A 13,393-nucleotide genomic window follows, 5' to 3' on the forward strand; every position below is an offset into this window, starting at 1 on the left:
GGCATACTATTCTGTGAATGTGGTATTTACAAAGGTGACGAACTCTGGTTATCTTACAGTAATTTTGTGTTCATGTTAAAGAAGAGACATATAGCTAATCATCATCTCCATCTTATGTTATACAGTTGCTTATAATGAACAGAAAGTTGGGAGAAATTCATTCTGTTTCAGAGATACGTAGTTTAACAGTCGTACAAGGGGCTGGGCTATCATTTAGTTCAAAGCAGTATTTGGTGATGTTGAAAACTTCATGGCATTAGCAACAATATTCCCAGATATATCCCTCAAAGAATATAGAGTAATGGATAAAGATTAAAAAAAATTATAAAACAGAAACTCTCCTAGCTCTTATGCCCTCCCCCTGTCTCCCCCTCCCATCTCTTCCTCCCGGAGTGTACTTTCCATAATAAAGATAAATATAATAAAGAAAAATAACAAAACCGGTTATTATTCAAAATCTCAGTGTGTATGCAGAGTGTGTGGAGCCTAATGAGATTCAGTTACCTGACATTAGTGAGCAGTGGTGAGTCTCTGTACTTCCTTCACCTGAAATAATCTTGCAAAATGAAAGAATGAAGCTTACCAATGAGCTATTATTCTTGGTTGGTTGAGGCAAAAGAAACACAAGATCTATCAAAGGGTGAGAGAAAAATTTTTAACTCAAGTTATCATAAAAATAACAATAATAATAATTATAATAATAGCAAGAATAAATATAAGACTAAGAATAATAATCAGGCAGTTATTTTTACGACGCTTAAGTGGCCGCAAATGTGGGAGAGGCCTGCAAGGGCTTATGGATTACAACTTACACATCGGGATGGCTTGCAACATTTCGAATCAAATTTGGAATCTTTTCAATCTACAAAGTCATTTCAGATGGGAAGACCGTAGATTGCTCTTGGATGAAAAACACACCTTACTATGACCCGGGCCAGGGATTGATCCCGTAATTGCTAAGCCTCATTGCTTCAAATGCCACTGCCTTTATCCACTTGGCCACAGCACTGGTACCCTTGTTGTTATATACATTTATACTACAATGGCTTTTCTGTCATTCTTAAGTTTGTTTTTTCTGTGGTAAAGGTGAGAGGAATGGATTTCATCACTAACATTTTTATTTACATGAACTGTCAAATTTCTCCAACAGCTACTTTCTCATCCTCTACCGATTCAAACTTTACAAGGAAGTTGAAAACTGTCATTCACTGCAGCTATTGATTCGTTCTAAACAAAGCAATAAAACATTTGCACATGACAGGATAGTAACCTGGATATACATCACTCATCATTCTAACCAGAAACTGCATCGGTAAATAAACACAAAGGAGCCTTGTCTTGATCTCCAGGAACATAATTACCTGATGGCTGGGGTAACAATGAATGAGAGTTTGGTGACCAGCGAATATATAACTACAATGTCAATGCTATCAAACACTGTCAGAGTCAGTCACAAACTTTGAACTATGCTGTCGTCAATGTCACATCCTTGGGCTAGTTCTCTATCCAAGCGGGACAACTTTAAGACATGTTTTTTTTTTTTTAACCCTCCAACAATTGGTCAACAAGTAACGCTGTATCGGTACCCCACCTTATCAGACTGGCTTATTTTGCACTAAAAATAGTTGGCACTTTTGATTTTTTTATCTCAATTTCTACTCCTAATGGCTTTCTTTCTTGTCTGGTCTTAATGTCCCTTAGATTCAAACAAGTACAAGAATGATGTTGAAAGCTAGACTGAAAGCAGATGTGGGGGGGGGGGGGGGAGGGAATTACAAAAGCAGATTAAATGCAATGTGTGTGGGGGTTATGCTAGACAGATTTAGGAACAAAATTAGACTATTATCCTAAAATGATTGGAATTATCCATTGTCTATAATTAAATAGGAGATCATGTTGTTTCAACGTGGTCTTTATTAATATTCATATTTATATATACATATATTTACATATGTATATTTGTATTCCTACTTCTTAAAGGTCGCTAGGTCAAAACATTCTTTGTCTTTCTAGTGTCCTTCAGAAATAGTATTCTATGTTCATCCCGTTTAATTTTTTACATTTTTACATTTTTTTGCCAAATGTTATGGAATTTTTTATTCATTTGCAAAACTTTAGAAGTGTAATGCCTAATATCCTTATTCCTAATGTAACATATAATATTTTCAGGTATTATATTTCTTTCCTTTCATCAACAGTCACCAATGATGTGACAAATTCAATGCATGGTTCAGGGTTAAAAGAATCATCATTGCTCCAATTGGATAATATACAATATACCTGACTTCTTGTTGCAAACAAACATTTAAGTACATAAATTACACACATGCTGGACTTCACCAAATAGAGGGAGACATTTACCTAACACAGAGAGTATCTTCAAACATTGAGAAGGTGAATACAACAAATGTTTGACTATGGAATTATAACAAATTTACCGACTTGGTCAATCTTTCTTCTCCTCGAAATAATCTTATTGGAGGAGGGAGGGGAGGGAGGGGAAGGGGAGAGGTGGTTTAAACTTACAGATGCCTTTGATCAAAGGAAATGAATATATTAGCAGTGGAGTCTACTTCATTGGCCCAATACAGTTCACTTCCTGCATAAACTGTTTTATGCAGAGTAACGTAACTTATTGTTTGCAGATTAAAGTGATGAACATCGCAGATAAAGAACTATGACAATGGTAAGACATGGTTTGAATTAGGTTACTTCCTACCTTCAAATTCACTAGCATCCCTTCCAGCAGAACACACTGGGTTATAATGAAATGTCCACTGTGACCAAGGCAGCAACTCGGGTAGGTCTACACGTGTAAAAGCAACCTAATGATGAATAGAGAGAAAAGAAAAATAAATACTAGTTTTCAAAATTACTAAGCTACACTAAAAATCATCCAAATTTTAATTAATGTAAAAACAATGTAAAACAATCGTTAGAACAGAAACATTCATTGGGGTACAGGAAGTATGACATTTTACAAGGCTGATGTACTTAACATTTGTTCCACGGTTGCCTTTGCCAACAATTCTTGCTTTCAGTGATAATACTGGTAAGAATAATAACGAACCAAAACCCACCTCAAGTACCATCTTATTACCAATATCTGATATATCTGAGATCTTTAAATTAAGCAAAATTCAGGGTTTTGCTTCTCATTTTATTTCCAAAAGTCATGGTGATTGAAGCATTGATTCGATTGACAATTTATGAAAATAATCAGCGACAATGAATCAATCCATCAATTTATCAAGCAATGGACTAGAGAACATGCCCATAACGTATTATGTTTGACACATTTGTGATGCCTGGTCTTGTCGATTAGAAAAAAAGTTTGTCCAGTATAATTCAAAAAGGTTGTACATATAATCAATAATAAAATATAATATAACTAATATAATAATAAAAGGGGCCCAGGGAAATGTTTTTCTTTAATGTCCAGGGGCCCCTACATCACTGGGCCCAGGGCTTTGCCCCCTCTCAGCCCCCTGGAGTTATGGACTCCATATTAATGTAATGGAATGATGATTATGCCATACTATTGTCAACTGCCGGTAGTATACTGATCTTTAAAAGGTTAGTTTGTTGAGATTATATGATTTTGTCTACCTGTGATACATACTCCTTCATGCTGCTGCTTACAATGATGCCTTCATCGGTCAACATCAAGATATGACTGTCAGAGAGGACTACACTCAAAACCTGGAGACTTTCACAAGCTAACAACATAATAAAAACACACAAGAAAGGAGGGGAAAATATTAATGCATTAAAAAGTTATACCAAAGTCTAAAAGCTTAAAAATACTATAACAGGACATGGAAATACAAAAGGCATCATATCAATATTGAGGCGAGTTCATTAATATTGGCCTCATATATGCCAGAAAGTCAAAATAATGGTCACTGAGACTCATATCTTTAAGCATGGATTTTATTGCCATGCACCCCCTCATTTGCATATTGCCCCACTGAGACATTTTGAATGTCTCATTGAACCCTCCTTTATGTCTGGAAATATTATGTAGGACCACAAGCCTCTGAGAAAATAACTTTGAAAACTTCTAGTAAGTATTAACATGGTTAAATTTGGGGGTAATACTGAATTCGTTTAGCTGGATTAGTTGCAAGCCAATATAATTACAGACAATGTATGACATGAACTTCACATATCATATCACACTGCAATGTTCTAAATAAAATAATTTATGAATAGATTTCAATATTTATGCAAGCTAAAAAAGTGGTAGTTGAAACCTCTGTGCTTTCTTTAATAACTTGCTTTGTATGTTTTTTTTTTCTTTTTTGGGGGGACGGGGTGACAAGTTTTTTTTTGGGGGGGGGGGATTTGAAATTCCTTGTGTATCTTTAACTTCTGCTTTTTTATGAGTTTTTTGCAAGTTACATGTTAAGAGATAATTTGTGACAGAGGGATGCACTAAAATGTTTGAGTTTGATCCCCAAAAAAAATCAAAGCACAATATGATCATTAAATTTTTTACAAAGAGTAAATGACTTCCTACAAAATAATGATGGATTATTTTACAAAATTAGTCAGTGACCCTTTTTGCAAAACTGGTATACATTTCAAAACTTGTACTTATATCACAAAATCATGTATGTAACAGAAGTAGTTATTCACGTTTCTAGTATCAACAACTTCTAATTCATAAAGTTCACTTTCTCCAGGTCATCATATATTTGGAAACGATTCATTAACTTCATTGTTTACAGCTCCAGGTATCTAGGTTTCTATGCCAACAAGTTAAGTCTAATGTACTTAGTTTAACATTTATGCCAGGAGGGCCTTCTACACAGGCAGGTATCTAGGTTTCTATGCCAGCAAGTTAAGTCTAATGTACTTAGTTTAACATTTATGCCAGGAGGGCCTTCTAGACAAGCAGGTATCTAGGTTTCTATGCCAGCAAGTCTATATAAAACTAGTGTGCGTGATGTAACAGTGGTAGGTGGGAGGTGGGGGGGAGGGGAGGGTGTAAGGGGTGTTGACTGGAAGGTGCTAAAAGTTCAGTGAGTGGTTAGGACGCACCATGAATGTGACGTAGCAAATTCCAAATTCCAATTCCCTAGATACCTGCAACTCAATCTGAGTAATGTCGTCCTCTTCATTTCCGAAAGGAAACATGGAAGAAACGAAGGCTGTTATTGGCATACTAAAATCTCAGAGGGGAAAATTAGGGGATATTCTGTAACAGGTGATCTGAAGAAAAGATACAGCAATACCTTTTCCTGGAAACATGGAAGCCATTTAATTAATATAATTGTCAAATAGCTGGGACGATGCCTTTCACATGATTTTATCCAGGAAGCATAAATATGATGACAAGGGCTTTTAACTGGTTTAAGCCATTTGTTCACCGGCCCTCCTAAAACACTGAGCGGCAATCTGATCGAGGCGCTATCTTTCACAGCTGATGTGTACTTGGCCAAGCAGACAAGTTTGTGATTGGTGGGACCGTCATGATGATGTATGTAATGGGGTCGAGTCTCTGCCGAATCCCGAGCCTTCACAAAGGCAGCAAGTTTTGTAGCTTTGCCTGTAAAACTTTAAAGCCACTCGAAGAGGAAAAGCTCAGCCAGGAGATTTAAAGTCACTGGTATTAATTCACATGTAATGCATGTGTTATACAGGTATATACAGTCACAAAGTAAGAAAAACATGAAATGCCTTAAAAGATAAAAACCAGTGTTTCAAAAGAACTCTCTCTATCACCCCTTGTAAATACTTCAGTTTTTATATCTTTGTAAAACTACTCCTTTTAAGTGAACATGTCTGATCTTCTCTGTACTTCTGCAAAGTGAAAAACATTGGAGATTTTTTGGGCAAAACTTAAGCCCTTTAATGATATACAGCAACGATAATTCAAGTTAATTTTTTTTTTTTTTTAGCTGGGTTGGAATGTTCCACAAATCTGTTTAATACAAGTACACTATTAGACTTACTAGTAGTAAAATTAAACAACTGTTATAATGAATAAACTCACCTTGGACTACACTGCATAAGTTCAAACTTGACCAAGTAGTGCTACCATAGTCAAACGCTCCATGCGTCACACCCAAGAATAACTCTAATAATAGAAAAGGAACACACTAGGGGTATAAAAGGTTCATTTCAGCTAAAAATACCATAATCTTCACAATATTTTAATTTAACAAAAATGGGGCATTCTTAGTATCACTTGCATTTCCAGAACAGTGTGTGATAATAAGTAACTTCAATATTAATAACTAGAAGCAGCTTGCGAAAAAAATCTGACGGGAATATTTACACCACAATTTTAATGTTGCAAAGAAATTATTTCGCTAGAAGAGAGTATAAACCTAAGAGCTTAAGCAATAGTGTCCATCCAGCTTGATATGTATGGTACTAATCTCTATAACTCATTTCTTTGCTGTGGTGCCACAGTCAGAAGCCACAGTAACAAGTCAACACTTTAAATAATGCTTATTCATCCGGGCCACTAACGTTCCAACTTGTTGCATCACCAGACCTAATGTACTCTTCAGTTCTCATGCCTTTTCGACAGGAACTACATGATTAACACTGCTGTCCATGTGTACTATTTGCCAGCAGATATAAAAATTGTCATGCCCTACCAATAATTTACTAAACTACCACAATCCTGAATGTAACATTGCCACCAACTTGGCAGCACATGAAACAAGAAACAGCTTTTTCAGTACATCTTCAGCGTAATGATTGAGCATATAGAGCAGAACAGTATCTAATGTATGTATGTGTGTATGTATGTGTGTATGTATGGTTGTATGTATTTTAGATCCTCCTGCAAGCAGGAACTCGCGAAGAAGCCTTCATTGGCTTATCAAAGCCGCAAGGTGACCAAAGTCAGTCTCTTAGATTCATATTTAACGTCCATGATTATGAATTGTCAATTGTCAACAACTCTGTAACTGGACGACATACATTAATCTTGGAGTGACTCGAACTCGGGACCTTTTGATTGAAAGGCACCAGCTTTAACCACTGAGCTAACACTCCACTGAAATATGTAAGTAATATGTAATGAAATATGTATAAAAAGATATTCCAGTATATATCAAGGTATGTGGGGCAGATTAAAGGTGGTCTTGCAAAAAGCTTTTCAAGCATTCGTTGATCTCAATTATTACATACAGTTTAATAAAAAATATTGCACCATATATATATATAAACAAAATCCATGACTAGCGTAGCCAGCTATGCGATGTTATAAAAGCATTAAATTTTCCAAATTTTACCATCGTCTTCGGTCTCACAAACTGCAACGGCTACATCCGGGGAGCAAGCACTCTGCCCAAACCTGCAAGACTTGAACTTGCCATCATCTGCTGCATTGACAGAACTTTGGATGGGTATACCAAACTCCTTTAGTAGTACCGGTACTGTTTGTAACAATTGAATACAAAGAACTATGAAAATACACAAGTTTTCAGTCAACATTCCAAAACTACAACTTCTATAATAATAATAATAATAATAAAAATAATTGAGTAAAAGATAATTACTATGGAAAAAAAAAATGATGTAATTTTAGACTTTTCCAAATCCTCAGGCTTAGCTTACATATCAGGCACCAGTGACAAAGTGATATCTCTAAATGGGAGGATGGGTTTAATTTGAAGTAGTTGTACCTTATTTATAATATCATCTCTAGATCTCATTAATTCATATTGAAAATTGCATCGAAACTTCTTAATCTAAAAAAATAAAACAATAACGAAAACACAAAAGAAACCAAATTAGTGAAATGTCTTTTAGTGCTGATTTTTAACTTCACCACCATGAGATATTTTCTGCACATGGGTTTTGAGTTACAAGGATTTCATTTGCAAAGCTCAGTGCACATTGATGGTTCCAGGTGTTTCATTTTTATAGTTTGGTCATTTTGTTTTTTCTTTCAAGAACCATTATGTGGTAAAAGAGGTGCGATATAGTGATAGAATGATTCAGCTCTATACATCTGTAACAAAGGAGATGATTTTAACCCAAACAATGTTACTCAGCTTCTATCTTTATATTAAAACAGATAATTACTTACGGGGGTGGGTGCATGCAAGATCAACTTTGTTACTTCCTTGTGGGAACCAAGTTAAATAGATAGATCTATCTTGATTTCTTCTTATCCTCTGTGCACTATCTCCTTATTTTCTGCAATGACATTCACCAAATATAGGGGGGGGGGGAGGGGGACATGAGAGGTGGGGGACACATGCCCCCAATATTTGTTGTGTCCCCTACCCCTAAATGAAATTCCAAGAAATGTAGGTTGACTTCTACAACTTATGTATTCCTTCAAATTCTGCTGATTTGAGGCTAACACACGTTCTGCAACAGTGCATGTGCAAGCTTGTAATATCCTCATTCTTTGTACCCCATATGTTGCTCTCATTTGCTGTGTACCCCCCCCCCCTTCCCCACTCCCAAATGTCTGTCAGCATCACTGATTTTCTGCGGACAATCAAATGCATGTTTTTGTAAAAGTAATATAAACCGAAATAATAGCTAAAAGAGGCATTCCATTATTCATTTACTATAAACTTGGGTTAAAGTAAAAAATAAATTAAAAATCAAACTTCAAGACAGTTAACTGGAGGTTGCATGGATCACCTCTGTGAAAATCCAGCAGGGTAGACCTTTGTTGTAACAGGTTGGTGTCAACATCCAGTTGGACAGAGACCATCCATTCTTCACAAATATCTGTGACAAAATGGAATTATTTTGGAGCAGGAGTGAGGGTAGGTCATTTAAAGAAATTATATGATATAATATTTTCTAGAATGCAGAAATTTATAAAACTGGTCACTGCTTCAAGAAAAATAAATGACAGGCCCTGCGAGAACTTGAATGTGTTCTATTCAACAGAAATCAAAATGTTGATAAATCTCAAAACACCCTTCAAAACAGTTGATAAATATGCTTCCTACAAAGTAAGAAAATATTCTTAAATAACTAGATTTTATGGTAAAGGTAAATGAAACCTGTACCTCTGAGACAACATATACCAATTTTGCAGAATATAATTTAGTGTTCAAATTTTCTGCAGCAGTTTTGAAGATTCTGAACTCTCATCTACAATTTTATTGATCCCTGTGCACAATAGCTGTTATAAATTTGTGCACTTGTTTAGCAATTCACCCATTTTACATAACATTTTGTGTTGCGATACCGAATAAAGTTTTCTGTTATGTTCCAGCAGGTATGTATGTACGTATGTACTGTAAAATTCAATTTTCTGCCGACAGCTTTCATAATGCAGATTGAGTAGACAGTGTTAGTGAATGGTTGCTGATGGATTAAGTACCCTTTCATATGACAAGCCCTTGGAATCCCCTTTAATCTACATTAATAACCAAATGACACTTACACCACAATGACAAGTTTCTTGTACAAAAACTTGTACAAATTTTAATCTGTCAATTGCAATATTCGTTTCTTTATGTGGGATAACCTTCAACTGCCTGCTTCACAGACAATTCAAGAGAAAAGCCTTCTTGTGATATGCCTTAAGGACTGTTTCAAATAATACAGCCATCAACCACCACTTAATAAAATTTCATAACATGATGATGAATGTGACACCTAATTACAATTACAATGTTTTGCAATATTGGAAGAATATGATATTTGGAAACAATACCATCAGAGAAGGAGAACGAACTTCTTGGGAGAACTAGTTGCCATTCGCCTGCATCAAGATTCTGTGAATGTTATGAGAAAGGGTCAACTTTCAGTAACATATCACATGCTGGGACACTTAAGTATGATAAAAACATGTAACATTATACCTCATCAGAACAAAGAAATGGTGCCTGTGAAAGTTCACTGCCATATGGTTATAGTTTGTCACAAGCATAGTGTCACTGACTCCATTTTCCTCACAACATTGATAATTTAAAGGGATTTTCCAGTGGTAGGCAATGTTAAAACGTATCTTAAAAGAAGAGAAAATAACTCACACTGTCAGTTGAGAAGGCCATCATGTACCTAACTCAGGGTAGGTTGATAAAATGTTAACTATTTGGAATGGCTAAGCAATCCTACTTTGGTTTGTTAGCAATAATGTAACAAAAGGATTTTGTAAAATGTATTTACCAGAAAATTTATCTTCAAGTGTCACTGACATTTCCAAACTTTTTTTTTTCGCAATCTCTTATCCCTACAATCTCCTCTGTTTGTTCAAAATCAAAGTTACCTCCACTGAATGAATAATAATCATAATAATAAATGAGACTTATATAGCGCCAAATCAGTGAACAAAAGTCACTGCTCAAGGCGCTTTACAAAGAAAGTAAATTAATTTACAAAAGAACGATTGAAAAAATGGGTCTTAAGTAGACTTTTGAAAGTAGAAAGTTTATAGCATGTTCGAATGTGATCTGATAACTTGTTCCAGAGATAAGACCCAGAGTATTCGAGCTTCTGTAACCATAGGTCTTCAAGCGTGGAATAAAGGACTTATCAGTAATAAATTGGATGGAAATGAGTGCAACCAAGAAAGATTATCAAAATATTTCCCAAGCATACTTACCCAAGTGTTGTTATTAAATATGAATGTCTGGGTCCATGTTGAGTTGTAGATTGTTATGCTAGGGGTAAGTCCCAGGGACACAAATGTGTATCCAAACGCAGTCCTTTCCTCTTTACTGTAAGAGTGAACTCCGGGTAGCACTTCACAACGAAATGTCTGAAAAAATATAAATCAAGAGTATGTAAATTTCCAACTTAAAACTGGAAAGGCAAGTTAGCAAAGTTGCTTTTATAAGCCATAAGTATTTCTTCTTTTTTTCTTACATAATAATCATAATAATAAAAATAATAACAATAAATACTTATACAACGCTTTGCATCTCAAGGCACTTTACATGGATGATGGCTCATGAGCTAAATCTTGAAAACTACAAAGATAAGATAAGAGTAAGCAAAATAATTAAAAACTAGTCAAAGCAACATCAGAAAATGTAAATAAATAAATGAATGAAACTCATATAAACAAGGATAAAACAAACATGAACAAGATCAGTCATTAAATTACATAATGAAAAGTACATTGCCAAAACTTATGAAAATTGTTTTTCTTAGATGTTCTGACCTTTCCAATAATTTTCAGAATTGAAAAGGATTAAACTTGGATTATAATATGTCTCGGTGAAAAAATTCTTTTGAGAGTGGAAGTAAATGTTTAAGCATGAACTAGCATTGTTCAAGATTCTATTTGAGGTATTGAGGGCAACACAAATAATCTTTTTAATAATCTTTTTCTAGAAAAAGATGACATATTTTATTTGAATATATATATCTGAAAATTACTCAGCATGTACCTGACCGAGATCAAGCTATTGAAATCCATTAACCCTAGTCCCTATGTTCATCTTTCTTTCTTCACTGTGAATTCAAGCTAAACCTTGCATTATACCATTATTTCAATACAAAATAGCCTAGAATTCTACCTCCTGAAAAAAGCAACAAGAATTGGTAAAAATTGCTTTCTCAAACGAAAGGAGTAAGGCTGCATGATGACTAAAACAACATTTAAGATGAACAGCATAATAATATTAACCATCCAAACAACTGTCCCATTAAATTTTACCAAATATTTTCCAGTTACAAAAAGCCGTCCGTTTAAGTGTCCACTCTGAAGTCTTCTGACACCTACATTTAGTTCAGCTCCTGAAAAATAGTAACCAAGCATATGCATCAGTAACAATAACACTTTGACACTTGGGCCCTGGCTTAATGTAAGACTGAGTTTAGGCCTAACTGAGGCCCCTATTAGTTATTAATATGACAATATTATCATCAGCTCAATTGGGTACGTAGCTAGGTTAGACCTGGGCCAACAGCTCTGGTTATCCTCAACAAAGTAACCCTGGTGTAACGTTACTCATTACGTAACTTTTTAGTTCTAACATTGTTTGCGTAGGCCTAGGGGCCAACCACATTAACAATAACAGTATGGTTACTGGGGCCGTTGGTTTAGGCTAGACTACTGTAGCCTAATCAGTGAGCGTAGGCTAGGTTTTGCCCTAGTATAGCCAAGCTTTAAAAGTTTAAGTTAGGCCAAGTTCTCGCAGTCGATTTAGACTAGTCGAAAGTTATGTCTGAAACAATAACTCAAAACACTAGGCTATTGTTGTATTTTTACCTTTACATGATGATATTAAAAGTATACTAAACCAAAATGAAACAACGATTCTTTCAGTATCAAAAACGGAACAAATGTTTAGTTGCATTATGCCTGTCACTGTGTCAGTCTAGTTGTCGATTGTCCTAGCGGTCGCGGTCACCGGTCGTCTTCGCGTCGGGTGCAATGTCACGTGGCACGGCTATGTATGATAAAACATTCCCGGCTTTAGAAACTTTGGTAAGGCTCATTCCGTATACTAGCACCAGTCATGGCAAATTCCCCAAATACGTTGTTCCAATGATGGGTACGAACCTTAGAAATTCAATTTCTATGGTACGAACTCATCTTTACTTTGATTTAGTAACACACGTCAAAGAAAAAAAGATGTGGATGAGACCTACCTTTCTATCTTTACTCGGCCTTTCAATATACTCTTCTTCTTCAAAATACTATAGTAGCATGCATGGGTTACAATCATCATGATACACATAATACATTGAAAAGGGAAAACATTCATTGTGAGAAATCGCTTTTTTTCTAATCTTTAGAAACCTAGCCTTTCAATGTTTTGAGATGAAGATATACTGACATTATATTGGTGTATTTTCTGAAAATTGCTTTGCTAATAGTGGCTAATATAGGATATATGAGGATGGGAAAGGAGACACTGGTAGATCCCTAGAAAGTTGTAATAATTATAATGGGAATTGAAGTTAAACTTTGCGATGATGGGCGCGATTCAAAGTTTATATATGCACTATAGAAGTGTCGACAGGTAAAGTGTTTAAAGTTAATAACGTTCCGGAACTGAGAGGTAAAGATATAATCGTGGAACGTCCGTATATACTAAGTCACATATTGAACGATATGTATCCAGAAGAGAACCAGCTTCTGGCTACAACAGAACACATGGGCCTTCCTTAATTAAACTGCTGCAAATTCAATACCATGTAACAACAGGTAGCATAGTGTGGAACAATGATAAACGCATTTGCATAGGAATTCCATTAAAATTCCTGAGATGATACTGAAGATTATCTGCAAACATTTTGATTCACTGCCAATTCCGCGGATATTCAGTTGAAGACTGGGCATATGCTTAAAATGGTATTCAAAAATTTAAAGAGGTAAAGACATATATGACCCGCAATATTTTAGTACGGGAACACTTTTTAAGGATTTCAATGAAATACATGTTGAACTTTGATTATGAGTCATCAGATATTTAACTTTCCAGCTTATTTGGAGACA

At 35.3% G+C, this 13,393-nt stretch overlaps 1 protein-coding gene across 1 annotated transcript in view; it reads right to left on the reverse strand.

The window, feature by feature from the left end:
- Window positions 1-12,310, reverse strand: part of LOC139963726 (cation channel sperm-associated auxiliary subunit beta-like) — a 108,250-nt gene extending 95,940 nt beyond the window's left edge. Inside the window, exons 1-10 of the mRNA XM_071964823.1 lie at window positions 12,161-12,310; window positions 11,606-11,685; window positions 10,547-10,702; window positions 9,656-9,716; window positions 8,626-8,715; window positions 7,257-7,400; window positions 6,002-6,085; window positions 3,610-3,719; window positions 2,720-2,825; window positions 584-630 (exon numbers count right to left, since the gene is read on the reverse strand). Of these exons, the coding sequence (XP_071820924.1) occupies window positions 584-630; window positions 2,720-2,825; window positions 3,610-3,719; window positions 6,002-6,085; window positions 7,257-7,400; window positions 8,626-8,715; window positions 9,656-9,716; window positions 10,547-10,702; window positions 11,606-11,685; window positions 12,161-12,248 (966 nt within the window). The 5' untranslated portion in view covers window positions 12,249-12,310. The remainder of the gene's footprint in view (window positions 1-583; window positions 631-2,719; window positions 2,826-3,609; window positions 3,720-6,001; window positions 6,086-7,256; window positions 7,401-8,625; window positions 8,716-9,655; window positions 9,717-10,546; window positions 10,703-11,605; window positions 11,686-12,160) is intronic.
- Window positions 12,311-13,393: the final 1,083 nt, after the last annotated feature.

Source organism: Apostichopus japonicus, chromosome 22, assembly GCF_037975245.1.
Source record: "Apostichopus japonicus isolate 1M-3 chromosome 22, ASM3797524v1, whole genome shotgun sequence".
Classification (NCBI taxonomy): Eukaryota; Metazoa; Echinodermata; class Holothuroidea; order Aspidochirotida; family Stichopodidae; genus Apostichopus; species Apostichopus japonicus.